Below are 15,443 nucleotides of genomic sequence, written 5' to 3'. Positions count from 1 at the left end.
CCTCTCCATCTACATCTCTAATGACAATCCCCATCCTCATAGTCATGTTCTTTGTGTCTAGAGCAGCATCCCAATTGGCTATGACTTCATTTGTTCCAGGTTTCTTCCATCTCCTTTCCAGCCGACCCCTCACCCCACCTGATATGTTTTCCTTCAGTAATATATTGGTAGATCTGAAATCTTCCAACCCTTCATTTGTCTTCAAAACCAACTCTCATGGACTGTAAAACTTCTGCTCAAAAATGAAAAGGTTCCTTCTTAGCCATATTCTGCACATGGTTGTTGCTATCTCTTCTAACTCATCTCTATTGAACCTGTTGATGAGTTTTCCCCATAGTTCTAGGAAGTTGTGCTCTGTAACTGCACATTTCTGCACTGGACTTGTGAATTCTGACCATACATCACTGGCTGAAGGGCAACTCCATATAGCATGAGTCACTGTCTCTTCATGTTTTTGACAGATTGGACATAAAGAACTATCTCCAATCTTTTTCCTTAACAAATTGTTTCGTGTGGGAAGGATATTGTTTGCTGCCTTCCATATGAATTGCTTTACAACCCCTGGCACATTCATCTCCCAAATACTTTTCCATTCAGCCCCATTGGTCACTACCTCAGAAGGCTCTCCCTTTCTTTTCCTTTTTTTGTCCATGTCCACATGGTATACACTCCTTACAGTAAACTGGCCATCCTTCGTGTATCTCCAAATAATTCTATCCTCCACCCCCATTTTACTTATAGGAATGCTACAGATCTGGTTTGCTTCCCCTTCTTCGAAAATATCATGAATTAGAGCTTCATCCCATTCCATGGTTTGTCCATTTATGAGCCTTTCCACTCTATCATTCCTATTCAGAATTTTAGGGGATGATTGCACACAAAAAGATGAAGGGGTAGGCAGCCATTTCTCCCCCCATATCTTGACTTTAGACCCATTGCCAACCCTCCACTGCAAACCTTCTTTCAGTAATCCTCCTGCATGCCATATGCTCCTCCAAATAAATAAGGGACTTCTTCCTAATTTTGCCTTTAGGAAATCTGTGTCTTGAAAATACTTTTCTTTGAAAACATGTGCTACCAATGAGTGTGGGTTTTATAGAAATCTCCAGCCCTGCTTAGCTAACATGGCAGAATTGAAGCTTTCTAAGTTTCGGAAGCCCATCCCTCCTCTACTTTTCTGTGTTCCCATCTTCTCCCAATTCCACCAATGAACTTTTCTTACATCATCTTTATAGCCCCACCAGAATCTCCAACATAGCATATTCAACTCGTAGCATAAATTTCTGAGCAGCTTGAACACACTCATAATATAAGAGGGGATAGCTTGCAAAACAGCCTTGATTAACACCTCCTTGCCAGCTTGAGATAAGAATTTGTTCTTCCAGCTTTCCATCTTCTGCCACACCCTCTCCTTCACACTTCTGAAAGTATTATATTTAGACTTGCCCACCATAGCAGGAAGTCCTAGGTACTTATCATAGTTGCCACACACTACTCCTCCTGCACCTTTTAAAATTCTGCTCTTCTCCACTGCCCCTGTGTTGGTGCTGAAAAACAGAGAAGATTTCTCCTTGTTTAAGACTTGACCCGATGCAAGTTCATACCTCTGAAGTATTTTCATCATTTCACTCCATTCTTCCTTCTTTGCCCTCCCAAACAAGACACAGTCATCAGCAAAAAGCAAGTGATTTACTCTCAGCCCTCTTCTTGACACCAAAACTCCTCTAATTATCCCTCTCTGATCAGCCTTGTTCAACATAGCACTCAGCCCTTCAGCACATAAAATGAACAAATAAGGGGATATGGGGTCCCCCTGCCTTAATCCCCTTGCTGGACTGAATCTTTCACCCGGTACTCCATTCACCAAAACTGAGTATGTCACTGATGCCACACAACCCATCACAAGCTTAATCCAATTTTCATTAAAGCCCAACTTCCTCATCATTTGTTCCAAGAACTTGCACTCAATCATGTCATATGCCTTGGACATATCCAATTTTAAGGCCATACTCCCATGCTTGCCTCTTTGTCTTGACTTCATAGTATGCAAAACCTCATAGGCTATCATTACATTGTCAGAAATAAGCCTCCCAAGCAAAAAAGCACTTTGATTTTGGGAGATTACATTAGATAAAACAAACTTTAGCCTATTTGCAATTACTTTTGATATTATCTTGTATACTACATTACAAAGACTTATGGGTCTGTATTCACTAACCAAACTAGGTTCTTTCACCTTTGGAATAAGAGCAATATAAGTATAGTTGAGAGAGGAAGGAATTGTACCATCATTTAAGCATTTCAGCACTGCATCACAAACTTCATCTCCCACGATGCTCCAATGGGTTTGAAAGAAGGTAGCTCCATAGCCATCTGGTCCTGGTGATTTTAGTGGAGCCATCTTGAAAACAGCCTCCTCCACTTCCAACCTGGTGAACTTCTTGCTCAAATTCTCATTCATTTCAAGAGAAACCCTCGGTGCAACATCTCTTATACATTTCTCAATATCAGACTCTGTGGGATTAGTGGAGCTAAAGAGATCATCAAAGTAAGATTTGAAGGCCTCTTCAATCTCGGCTTTCTCACTGACCATTCTATTCTCCCTGTTTAGGATCTGCTTGATGGTGTTCTTTTTCCTCCTTTGAGTTGCACATGCATGAAAAAATCGAGTATTTCTGTCCCCCATCTGGTACCAGCTTTTTTTTGCTCTTTGCTTCCACTTTAGGTCCTCTTTTTCTAGCAACAACCCCACCTCCTGCTGAAGTCTCTTTATTTCTGACACATTGTGCATTCCTTCCACTTCCTGGAACTGTTTAAGACTTGTTGTCTTCTCAAGTATTGCCTTTCCTCTATCTTTAATCAAATGTCTATTCCAATTCCTCAATGCCACACTACATTTTTCAAGCAAACTCTGTACCCTCAACCCCGTGTCTCTTATTTCCCCACCCTTCTTCCATTCTGCTTCAATGACACTCCTACACCCCTCCTCAAGGGCCCATGATGCTTCATATTTAAAGCCCATACTATTAATTCTTTCAAGACCTGTAGGTTTTTTACAGCAAAGAAGGATGGGTTTATGGTCAAAACATCTTGAGACCAGAATCTCAAGTTCCCTCCCAGCATATATATTATTCCAACTAGCATTAACCACTGCTCTATCTAGCCGTTCCTTAGTAAATGTTTCATCACTATGTTTATTACTCTAGGTGAATCTATTTCCTCTCCACCCCACATCATGCAGCTCACACACTTCGAGAGCCTCTCTAAAAGAAACCATTTGAGACTCCTTCCGTGGCCTTCCCCCTTCCCTTTCAGCATCCATAACAATTTCATTGAAGTCTCCCAGGGCACACCAACCTTCCCCTTTTGAAGGCTTAAAAGATTCCAAAAGTCTCCAGGCCTCCTGCCTTTTTTGCACCTCAGGATAGCCATAAAAGCCAGTTAAGATCCATTTAAACTTAGAATCTCTGTCAGAAATCCATGAATTGATATGTCTCTGAGAGTAGTTGTACACCTCCAGCTCCACCTCCATGTCCCAAAACAGGATCAAACCTCCCCCTAACCCCACTGGGTCCACCACAAAGCAATTCTGAAATCCCACCCTACTTTTCAACCATTCAGTTTTAATGCTAATCAATTTTGTCTCCATTAAAAAGACAATGTTGGGCTTCTTTTCCTTTACTATTAAGCAAAGGTCCTGAACTGTCCGAGGGTTCCCAAGCTCTCGGCAGTTCCAACTTAAAATTTTCATTGTGTTTGGCAGGGTTGCACAGCAGCCTCTGCCTCAACAATAATTTCATTTTCCACATTTTCCTTTCTTCTGACCTTCTTCCCCCCCTTTCCCTCCTGAGCCATCTGTATAACTTCATCCACAGGTCTTTTACCTTGGATCTTACCTATTTTAAGCCCTGGCTCTATCCCTTTCCCTCTTGCCCTTCTCTTCCACTTTCCTTCCCCTATAACCTTTTCCTTTTTGCCTTCATTTTTTCCATCTCTCATCCCCACCACATAATTCTGTTCACTACCCATAACTTCCCCACCCAAAGCCTCAATGGACTGTTGCACCTCGATCTCCACCAAATGGCCCTCCCCGTTCTGCCTCAGATCTGGCTTCCCTTGCCCTTCCATTGTTTTAACCACCATTTCCCTTCCCAAGCCTTCTGTCATGGACCTTTCCCCTCCTCCCTCTACTACCTCAACCCCCATAGCTACCAAACTAGCCGATACTGCACCTGTCACTCCCTTTCCATCATCTATGTCTCCCTCATTTTCCTTTTTCTTTTTTTCCTTCCCCTCACTTATAACAGATACTTCATCACTCACTTTTCTCTCCATATTTGCAGCATCATGGCTTCCTCTAGTTCCACTAGCTTCAAAGCCTCTATAACCCTCCATCCCGAACCTCTTTTGGTTTAGACCAGCCCTCAGCCATGTAACAAACTGGTCATCACCCTCCCCTTGTAATTTTTTCCTTCCACCCTTCCCAACACACTCCAGATTTCTATGAAAGAATTTCCCACACTCAAAACAAATCCGAGGCATCTTTTCATATTTTATAGGAATCCACAACTCCTTTCCTTTCACATTAACAGTTCTTCCTCTAGTTATCGGTTTTGTAAGATCCACTTCTACTTTAACTCTCAGGAATTCACCCCATCTACAACCATATTCTTTTACATCAATCTCAACCACCTTTCCTAACGTACCACCAACCATCCTCCCAAACTTGTCATTCATGTAGGCAAGAGGGAGGTCGTGTAACTGGAGCCAGAACAATTCTTTTTCAAAACAAATGTTAGCTGGCTTAGTAAAACCATCGAACAGATTAAGGACAATCAGGCAGTTATCAAATAACCAGGGCTTTCCTGCCCACACTCTCTGCCTATCCTCCTTTGTAGCAAAAGAAATCACAAATACATTCACTCTTACCTCCTGGAACACCGCCGGCTTGCTTAGACGCCATACTTTCCCCATCGTGGCTCCAATCACGCCTTGTCAGATCTTCCTTTCCGACAGGATTTTTCCCACTAAACATCGGTCCTCTTTCTCTCCCACACCCCTTAACACTATCATCTATCTCGATCGTCGTACTCTCTTCCTCAGAGAGTTGTAGTCCTTTCCACATCCCTTCCAGTTCCTCCATCCGAGCACCACCTTCCTCCGTCGTACTAGAATTGATTCCTAGTCCGACGAGAAACTAACTCCCGCTTCACCTCTTTCTATTTCCTCTAGAGAGAAAACCGTTAGAGAGAAGAATTTTGTCAATAAAGCTTAAACTACGTTGGCTTCACCATATGCCCATGTTATATAAAAGAATAATGCTACGTATAATTATTTTTACGCATTATCTGCACACTTCATTAGTGTAATTGACTGCATCAATTTTTTTAATATACAACTAATCACATCAATAGTGTGTGTATAAGAGTACGCAAAAATGATTATACCTAAAATTTATGTATCTAAAATCTATCTAAAATGTAGATAATTAATTTGTATTGGAATAGTTAAATATAAGTAATCTTTTTTTTTTTTTTTGAAGTAAAGATAGTATTCATTTCTATTCAAAAGAATTACAGTATTTCTCCCTCATCACAGAATTCATTATCTGTAAGGGACCCTCTTCCATCCAAACATTCTCCTCATTACAATTAAATCCTAACTTTGCAAGTATATGAGCCGTGTTATTGGCTTTCCTGTGTGTATTAAATATAAGTAATCTGAGTTATAAGCTATAGTAGTTGCCCATATATGTAATTAAACAATAACTTAGCCATTTAAATTATTTATGTTATTTTCTTTTCCCTTGACCAAACGGTGACATTTTCACTGCAGTTTTTTTCACAATTTCTAAGATTTTATATATTTTGATTTATAGGTTGTTAGATAAAAGCATGAAGGTAATTTTGTACATATTTTGACAATTCGTGTTGGAGAATTACATTAATTTAGATTGTCTAGACAAATCTTTATATTTTTTTCTGATGTAACTTCGCTTTCATCACTGAATGAAGTTTATTTTTGAAAAAAATAAAAGCTATTCAAGATATAAACCTACGTTGGATTAGCTAAAATAATAAATAATATTATTTTTTAATAATAATAATTTAAATATTTCTTTTCAGCAACTATACTAACCATATGTTAATTAATAATTTAATTTTTATGTAAATTATAGTTTCCGAAATATTATTTTTCCCCAACCTAAATTTATTGGAATGAAATATTCTTTTAGCTATGAATAGTATTACGCCAAAGATGGATATGACTTTACATATACTGTAACTCAAATGTCAAGCTAGCAGATTATGACTACTCCAATGTAGCGAATTTAAGAGATAATTTAGATACTAAGCCAATGTCAGTGCTCTTTATGTTGAATTGAGTGGTTCAAAACTCTATAATAGTTTAAATATTTCATATGTTGAAGTAAGACTAAAGTCCTAAGTGGTTGTTGGTTGGGCAATTGGTCATGTTCATTGAAAAGCAACTTGATCTTCCTTGTAGAATTGCTTACCATAATGTGAGCTCTGATATAGAAGGTTTTGTTTGCTAAATATCAATCAAAACTTGTTGAAACTAGCTTACCTTATTCTTCACAAAATCTGTCCATCTTCGATAATCAATTCAAGTGCCTCAGTCACTACACTATATTGTTATACATATTATATATATGTATGTATGTATGTATGTATGTATGTAAGCTTTTTACAAAATGCAAGTTCTTGGCTTAGCAAAAAGTAAATTCAAAGATTCAACTTTAGAATAAAACTGACACATAAGCATGTAAAATTATATTTGTGTAATTCTTATATGGACTGAGAAATTTTCTTAGGTCTGGTTTGGATAGCAAAATCCTTCAAACTCATCAAATCTCATCTCAAATTCTTAATATCCAAACATTACAAATACAAATAGTTTTCAATTTTAAATTTTCAACTTTTCAACTTTTTCATCTAATCATTACTTAATCGTTATAACTTTTCCAAACTTTTAAATAAAACACAAAATAATTCAACTTTTTAAAATCTCATCCCAAATAATATTCTAATAATATTTTAACTTTATAATATTTTTATTCAACTTTTTCTCTTTCCTTTTCTAAAACTCTATAAAATATATTAATTCAAACTATTTCACTACTACTCACAAACTATTTTACTATTATTCGTAGATTATCTCATCTCACATCACTATCCAAACAAGGCCTTAACACAAACTGACTGTTGGTATTACAGTTTTTTTTATCGTTATGCTATTCACCTATCCATTATTTCCTTTGTTTTCCCAAGAGTGTAAAGATACTCTCTACTCAATACATTACTTGTAATATACAAGTTAAGAAATTTGTGCTCAAAGAGTTTCTAGTAAGTTTTGTTTGAAAAACATAATGAGGACTGATAATGAATTAGCATAATGATTGTTTGCATTTTGTAAGCTTAATTTATACTATAAACTACTATATTAGAAAATTGGGATCCAAATCGATAAGGCCATAGTGTGATTGTTAGTGGCATTAAAATTCTAGCGTTGTCTATCAACCTTTAAATATTTTTTGAAACAAATTAAAAAAATAAGGAAAATGCTAATTTGCTCCATAGTTTTTGACATTAAGGAAAATGTTAACTTGCCTCGTGGTTCTGCTCCCTTATTCTGATTATTCGTGTATTTTTTTATTATTTAATGGTTAAGAAATTGATTATTGGTGAATTTGTAAATTTTTTTTAAATATTTGAAGATGTTTAAAAATGATTGAAGGAAGAAAAATACAATTTACATTAGGGACACACCCAACGATACATACTAGAGAGCCTAGTAAAAGGATCCTAACATTAAAAGTCAAATCGAATGTTAGCAGGTTTAGGGAGAGATGAAAATTTTTTATTTTAGATAAAAGTTTAAAATATTATTTTTTTAATATTATTATTATTTTAAAATTTGAAAAAGTTGAATTGTTTATTATATTTTGTGTAAAAATTTTAAAAAATTATAATAATGAAATAAGAATTTTATGTCTCATCCCATGCCCCAAACTTGCCCTAAAGTCCTAAAATGGGCTAGATATAGGCTACAATAATATTACCAGTAGCCTAATATATAGAGTGGTCATAGATTTCTATTGAGTTTTGTAGACTTTAACCGTAAAGATTCAAAATTCTTATTGAATGTTGTAAACTGTAATTGCAGGTAGTACATGAAACTTCATGGGTAGGAAACTTCCATCATAACATGTCATATGCTTGTATGTTAGGAGAAAACTCCATAAACAATAATTAACTTGGTCGTGACGGAATTTGCTTGAATGTAGAAGTTATTATTTATACAAGCGTCGTGCAATTCCCTTGTGAAAAAATGGATCACACCAAAAAATATATTAGGTGGAATTTGAATAAGCTAGGTTAGGTTCTCTTCAAAATTACAAAATTCTATTCACACTTCGCTAATATTTTGGTGTGCTACGTTGAAGACCACCTTTCAAAATCAGTGATGAGAGGAAGGTTTGGGTACAAGCAATTGTGATTCATATTCATCAGAAAATGATTGCCTCTCTAGGTACTTTATGATTTCTGCAAATTATTATTTTTATATATTATAGTGCTTGTGGTATTTGGAAAATGATACAAATACAAGTGTTGGACAAGTTTTACATCAAAGTCAAACAAAATTTAAATGAATTCCAAAGAAAATTAATACCTTATAACATAGTTTTGCAAAAATTATAAGTGAACTTACAGCTATCCCAATGTATTTTAAAAAAAAAAAAAAAGAAAAAGAAAAAAAGAAAGAAAGAAAGACTGTGTTCATTTATTAAATGGACCAAAGTAGTACAAACTTCTTGTATTTATTATTTTGTAAAATAATTTTATTTTATTTTTTTTTAAAAAAATATTTATTCAACTTCCAACTTTCATCTCAACTTGTCTCGTCTCGTCTTAAATGCAAAAACAGAAGTTACAAAATCGGGGCACAACAACGCAATTCTCAGGGGCGCACTCTACTACTGAGCTATTAAGGTGATCCAACGACCACTCAAACAATATGCTTTTATCATAATCAAGAAACTTTACAAATAGTCTAAATTTATAAATGTTTAAGATTGATTTAACTATTTATTTCTTTTAAGAAATATTAAATTAATCACGGCACTTGAGCATTCCATACTCCAGATTTTTTATTTTTTTATTTTTTTTCCTTTTAAGAAGCCTAAGAAGATTGCATTGGGTAGAAGCACTTTTTCTCTTTATAACCTCTCCATACAAAACCTGGTGTGCCTGCATGCAAGCTCACAACCTTCACTCCGGCGCTCCTCGCCGGAATTGAGTTCCATTCCCTTCCTTTTTCACACTTCTTTCTCCTTATCTTTTCTTTTCCCAGTTATCTCAACATGGTAGAACTTAGATGTTTTACAGTGGAATCAAAAACATTCATCTTCGTGAAAGAGGGTGTCAATAGTTATCGCATTACTGAGAGAAGCAGACAGATGTCTCTGTTTCTTCTCATAGATGGTCCAATGGCTTCATGGGTGGTTAAAATGGTAGGAGAAGCCACCAAAGCTAGGTGGCGTGAAGATTTCTTCAAAAAACAGAGGGGGGGAATGGGATGCTTACCTTACATCTTCTCAGAAATTCTAGAGGCTGCTACCTACTGTTGGAGGAATTTAATAATGGTAGGAGAAGAGGCTCTGTGATCATTCCCGAAGGTTTAGAGGGTAGTGGCTGGGAGGGGTTTGCCTATAATCTAAAAAAAGCCACTGAACACACGGTGGTGCAACCAGAAAATGCTTTGAGAAGGGATGGCAAGTCTGTCCATGTCTCAAAATCCTACGCCATGGTGGTTGGGACTGAGGCAGAGTGCAGCTCTACCATGGAAACGAAGGAGGAAGAGTATGGTCCTTACCCAGTGGACAAGGGGGCGCCCTCTGACAGTGGCAAAAAGTTGGAGGAGGTAGAAGGTGTATTATGGGCTGTCAGAGCACAACTTTCTGGTGTGCTAGAAGAAGTTTCCTTATTGGTGAATAAGGTTGATCTGGGACTGTGTATGGTGATGGGATTGGGCAGGGAGCCTACGGCAACCATAGCTTCAACTTCAGCTCCGCGTGCTTCTGAATTTTTTCCTCCTAAAGTGGGACGTAACAGATTTTTAAGGGTAAACGTGAAGGAGAGTAAGGGGCTGGATATGTCCTGTAGGGCTAAGGATGGGCCGGGCTTGGGCCCCCAAGTTCCCATCGGCTTACGGGCTTGGGCCCCCAAGCCTCTCAACCCGAGTCCCATTCCTTCTAGTCAGCAGGTCTCAAGTCCAGGTGTCCTGGGCTCACTATCACGGTCACGGGCTAAGAGCCCAGGCCCAGGTAGAGCGAGCCCACGGCATGACCACCGGACTCTCCACATCGCGCGGACAGACAGGCAGATATCTCGGCATCTGTCAACTCCAGCCAGGATCGGCGCAACCCGACGCCTCCTCTGGTCATCCCACCGGTACAGACGCCGCCGACGGAAGTCGGCGTACCTTCTGTGTTGGGTGGGCAGCCTCCTAACACCTCACTCAAAATGTTTTGCTTCGAGAAGACATCTGGAACGGACTTCGGCCCGGATCGGCACAACCCGACGCCTCCTCTGGTCATCCCGCCGGCACAGACGCCGCCGACGAACGTCGGAGTACCTTCTGTGTTGGGTGGGTAGCCTCCTAACACCTCACTCGAACTGTTTTGCTTGGAGAAGACATCTGGAACGGACACAGCCGCTCCTCAGGCCGTCGCCACCTCACCGCTGCCACAGAAAGGGCCAATGGTCGCCGATGACCAACAGGCTTCTACCTTGAACCCTACCGTCACCTTGAGGTCCCTGTGCCATCCTCCAGATGCTGCGTGCGATGCTCCCGTAAGTTCCTATCCTCTGTTGGGTTTTTCTGAGTCATTCTCTAGGGTCTTATGTTCTGAGTTGGAAGAAGTTGTTGACTCTTCTTTGGATGGGGGTTCATCGGATGATGGGTCTTCCTACGGGTCAGATCTACAATTAGTATGTAAGGAGTTTGGGGCGGACACACCTATAACTGATTTGTTTGATCCCGATAATGCACCCAGCCCTCTGTGTTCGTTGCCACCAACTGTCCCTTGGACTGATTTGCAACCAGATTGGATTTTTTAGAAGGTTAAGGAAATGAGCCGTTGTTTAGGGATGTCTTGCGCAGGTTATGAAGATCAGATGCAAGCTCTTCTCATCGCAATAAAGGCAGGCCAACCTCTGCTGGCCAAATCAGTGATGAAGAAAGATAGGGAGCTGAAGAGACTTGCTTGTTCCATCAATTATGATGCACGGGAAGGTAGTGCGAGTCGGGGGCGACACAAGGATAGGGTGAACCTTGGTAATCCATGAAACCTAAAATTCTTTCATGGAATGTTCGTGGTTTGAATGACCCGAACAAGCGCCTCAAAGTGAAAAACTTATTACGGGATTGGAAAGCAGATGTCATATGTTTGCAAGAGACGAAATTAAAACCCATTGATAGACACATCATCAGAAGCCTTTGGAATTGCTCTTATGCAGGCTGGACCACCCTCGACTCCAAGGGTGCTTCAGGGGGCATTTTAGTAATGTGGGACAAGAGAGCAGTTAACTTAGTGGAAGAATGCATTGGGGAATTTTCGTTAGCATGCTCTTTTTCGAATGTAGATGACGACTTTGTTTGGGGATTTGCAGGAGTTTATGGGCCAAATGACGACAGTAGCAGGAAATTTCTTTGGGACAAGATAGCTGGCTTATGTAGTTGGTGGGATATTCCATATTGTATTGGAGGCGATTTTAATATCACCCGTTTTCCGAGTGAACGCTCAGGGGCTTCTAGCATGGGCTCAGCTATGGCTGACTTTTCAGCTCTTCTTTTCGATTTAGACTTGGTGGATCTCCCTTTAGTTTGGGGAAATTTCACTTGGTCAAATGGTAGGACCTGGTCGAGGCTAGACAGGTTTGTTGTCTCTCCTTCCTGGGAGATTCACTTCCCCAATCTATGTCAGAAACGGCTTCCTCGGTTTTGCTCGGATCACTTTCCCATTTTGCTAGATTGTGGTGGTCTTCGGGAGGGACGAAGATACTTTAAGTTTGAGAACATGTGATTAAAGGTGGATGGGTTCGTTGAAAAAGTAAGCTCGTGGTGGGCCTCCTATCAGCTTTCAGATACTCCTAGTTTTATTCTAGCAGGGAAGCTTAAAGCATTGAAGAATGATCTCAAAATATGGAACTTGGAAACCTTTGGGAACATCAATGACCAGCGGGACAAGCTCTTTGCAGAATTGCAACAATTTGATGAGAGAGAAACGGTAAGGGCTCTATCTACCGAGGATACGACAAGAAGAATGATTGTAACCACTGAGCTGGAAAAAATTTCCCTTATGGAAGAAATCTCGTGGAGGCAAACATCACGAGCTCTCTGGTTGAAGGAAGGGGACAGGAGCACAAAGTTTTTTCATCGGGTTGCAAACTCCCATAGAAGGAACAACGCCATAGAGGTCATTCATGATGAAGGCAGGGTTATATCGGGCCGAGATGCTATTAATGACCATATTGTCCACTTCTATGATAAGCTTTTGACAGAGCAGTACTCTTGGAGACCTAAAGTGGACGGACTAGTTTTTGATACCATTGAACACACAAGTGCGGCTTGGTTGGAGAGGCCTTTCGAAGAAGAAGAAGTGTTTGTTGTGTTAAAAGGTATGAACAAAGATAAAGCCCCAGGACCAGACGGTTTCCCAATGGCTTTCTTCCACGCTTGTTAGGACATTGTCAAAGAAGACATCATGAAGGTTTTCTCGGAATTTCACTCCTTGATGAAATTTGAGAAGAGCCTTAATGTTTCTTTCATTGCACTTATCCCCAAGAGGGCAAGGTCAGTGGAAGTGAAGGATTTCCGGCCCATAAGTTTGGTAAGTGGGGTGTATAAGATAATCTCCAAAGTTTTAGCAAAGCGGTTAAGCACGGTTATGGGGAAGATCATCTCAAAATCACAAAATGCCTTTGTGAAAGGAAGACAAATATTAGACTCGGTCCTCATTGCCAACGAATGGCTGGAGAGTAGAATCAGATCCAGTATTACAGGTATCTTATGTAAACTGGATATGAAAAAGGCATTCGACCATGCGAATTGGGACTTATTGTTGCACATTCTCGACAGATATGGTTTTGGGGTAAGATGGTGTTAGTGGATCAAGCATTGTATCACAACTGTCAGATTCTCTGTGTTGGTCAACGGTACTCCTGAAGGATTTTTCAACAGCTCTCGGGGTTTGAAACAAGGGGATCCATTATCCCCACTTTTATTTATTCTTGTTATGGAAGTGTTAAGCAGAATGTTGGAAAGGGCAGTGGAGTTTGGTTTCATATCGGATTACTCGATAGGTGGGTCTAATCAAGGACCCTTGGCGGTTTCCCATCTCCTTTTTGCCGATGATACGTTGATTTTTTGTGACCCAGATCTGGACCAGATTCGTTCTCTTAGAACACTCCTCCTTTGCTTTGAAGTGGCAACTAGCCTTAAGGTAAACCTATCTAAGTCGGAAGTAGTACCCATTGGCTTGGTCAATAACTTAGGGGAGGTGGCTGCCATTATAGAATGCGGGATCACATCTTTGCCAATGAAGTACCTTGGACTCCCTTTGGGAGCCCCTCATAAATCTAAGGTAATGTGGGAAGTGATCATTAAGAAAATTGAAGGCAAACTAGCGGGGTGGAAGAGAATTTACTTGTCCAAGGGTGGGAGAATCAACCTTATTAAGAGTACGCTATCCAACCTTCCAACATATTTCCTTTCCTTATTTCCAGTGCCTGCAGGGGTGTCGAATAGACTGGAAAAGATTTTTCGTGATTTCTTATGGGGTGGGCTAGAAGACACAAAGAAATTCCATTTGATCAAATGGGATAAAGTTTGCACCCCGTTGTCTCATGGAGGGCTGGGCTTAAGAAACTTGAGAACCTTCAACAAGGCGCTCCTCGGTAAATGGTTATGGCGCTTTCACCTGGAGGAAAATGCTCTTTGGAGAAACATTTTAGAGGCCAAATATGGGAGCGTATGGGGAGGTTGGTGTTCCAATGAAGTCAGAGGAGCTCATGGTGTGGGAGTTTGGAAATTTATCCGGAAGAGCTAGGATGATTTACTAGGCAACTGCAGGTTTGAGGTGGGAAGGGGCACGCGGATCAAATTTTGGCACGATAGTTGGTGTGGGGAGGTGGCCTTGAAAAACTCTTTCCCCTCTCTTTATAGGATCGCCTTAGATCAAGGCTCTTCCGTGGCGGATAATATGTACAACAATTTTGATTCCATTACTTGGACTGTAAGTTTCACTAGAGCTGCACAAGACTGGGAGATGGGAGACATTACTCATTTCTACAGGATGTTATATGCGCTAAAACCAAGAGTAGATAGGGAAGACAAATTACTCTGGTCCCACACAGGGAACAAGAAATTTTCAGTTCGCTCCTATCACAAAGCCTTGTCAACTCATCCCTTCATTAACTTTCCTTGTAAGAGCATATGGAGGAGTAATGTTCCTCTCAAAATAGCTTTCTTCGGGTGGGTGGCCTCTCATGATAAAATCCTAACCATCGACAAGCTAAGGAAGCGCGGACTCTACATAACGGATTGGTACTACATGTGCAAATGTAATGGCGAATCAACGGACCACCTTCTTCTTCACTGCGAAGTAGTTAAGGTATTGTGGGATGCAATCTTCTCGAAACTTGGTATTGCATGGGTTATGCCCAAAAGGGTGATAGATCTGTTATCTTGTTGGCGAGGAATTAGGGGCAATCGCCAAATCGCTGCAGCATGGAAGATGATACCCCTATGCTTCATGTGGTGCACATGGAACGAAAGAAATAGCCACTGCTTCGAGGATAAGGAACGCTCCCCAAAAAGTTTTAGAGACTTTTTCTTTCACACTTTGTTGTTGTGGGCCTCTTCTATAGTATGGAATGGAACGAGCCTAAACAATTTGTATGCTACTATCAATAGCACGTAATTTTGTAATTAGGCTCTTCTTTGTATATCTCTTATGTACTCGGGCTTTGCCTATTTACGTAGATCAATAAAACTTCTTTTACCTATAAAAAAAAAAAAAAAAAAGAAGCCTAAGAGCCAGTTACTCCCCACTATATAATGATACTGCTTTGGACTTACCTAAGTAATTTGCCTAACGGTTGTCGAAGGTGTGATCTGTGTTCATGCCGTAAATGACCATTTTCACTGCAATTATGGCAGAGCATGTGAGTACGATTTTGTCACGCTGTAATCAAGGTTCTCATCTGACTAGGTTTTAGTGAGAACTGCTATATCGACACAGACCTTTTACACACTGACTTGACAATAACAATGCAAGTTTCAGCTCAAAAAATGTTAACTAAAAATTCAAGAAAGGAAAAAAAAAAATTGACCTATCAGCATATAAAGTCACTTTT

The 15,443-nt window shown here is 39.7% G+C and overlaps 1 protein-coding gene across 1 annotated transcript; it reads left to right on the top strand.

Moving 5' to 3' along the window:
- The first annotated feature begins 11,368 nt into the window (after window positions 1–11,368).
- LOC122289294 lies at window positions 11,369–12,769 on the top strand. The gene is made up of 2 exons (XM_043096278.1): window positions 11,369–11,936; window positions 12,195–12,769. Exons 1-2 carry the CDS (start codon window positions 11,369–11,371, stop codon window positions 12,767–12,769), a joined length of 1,143 nt encoding a protein of 380 aa, XP_042952212.1.
- Window positions 12,770–15,443: the final 2,674 nt, after the last annotated feature.

This window comes from Carya illinoinensis, chromosome 12 (genome assembly GCF_018687715.1).
Source record: "Carya illinoinensis cultivar Pawnee chromosome 12, C.illinoinensisPawnee_v1, whole genome shotgun sequence".
Classification (NCBI taxonomy): domain Eukaryota; kingdom Viridiplantae; phylum Streptophyta; class Magnoliopsida; order Fagales; family Juglandaceae; genus Carya; species Carya illinoinensis.
The sequence above is the reverse complement of the archived record's forward strand: the minus strand, read 5'-3'. Positions and strand labels throughout refer to the sequence as shown.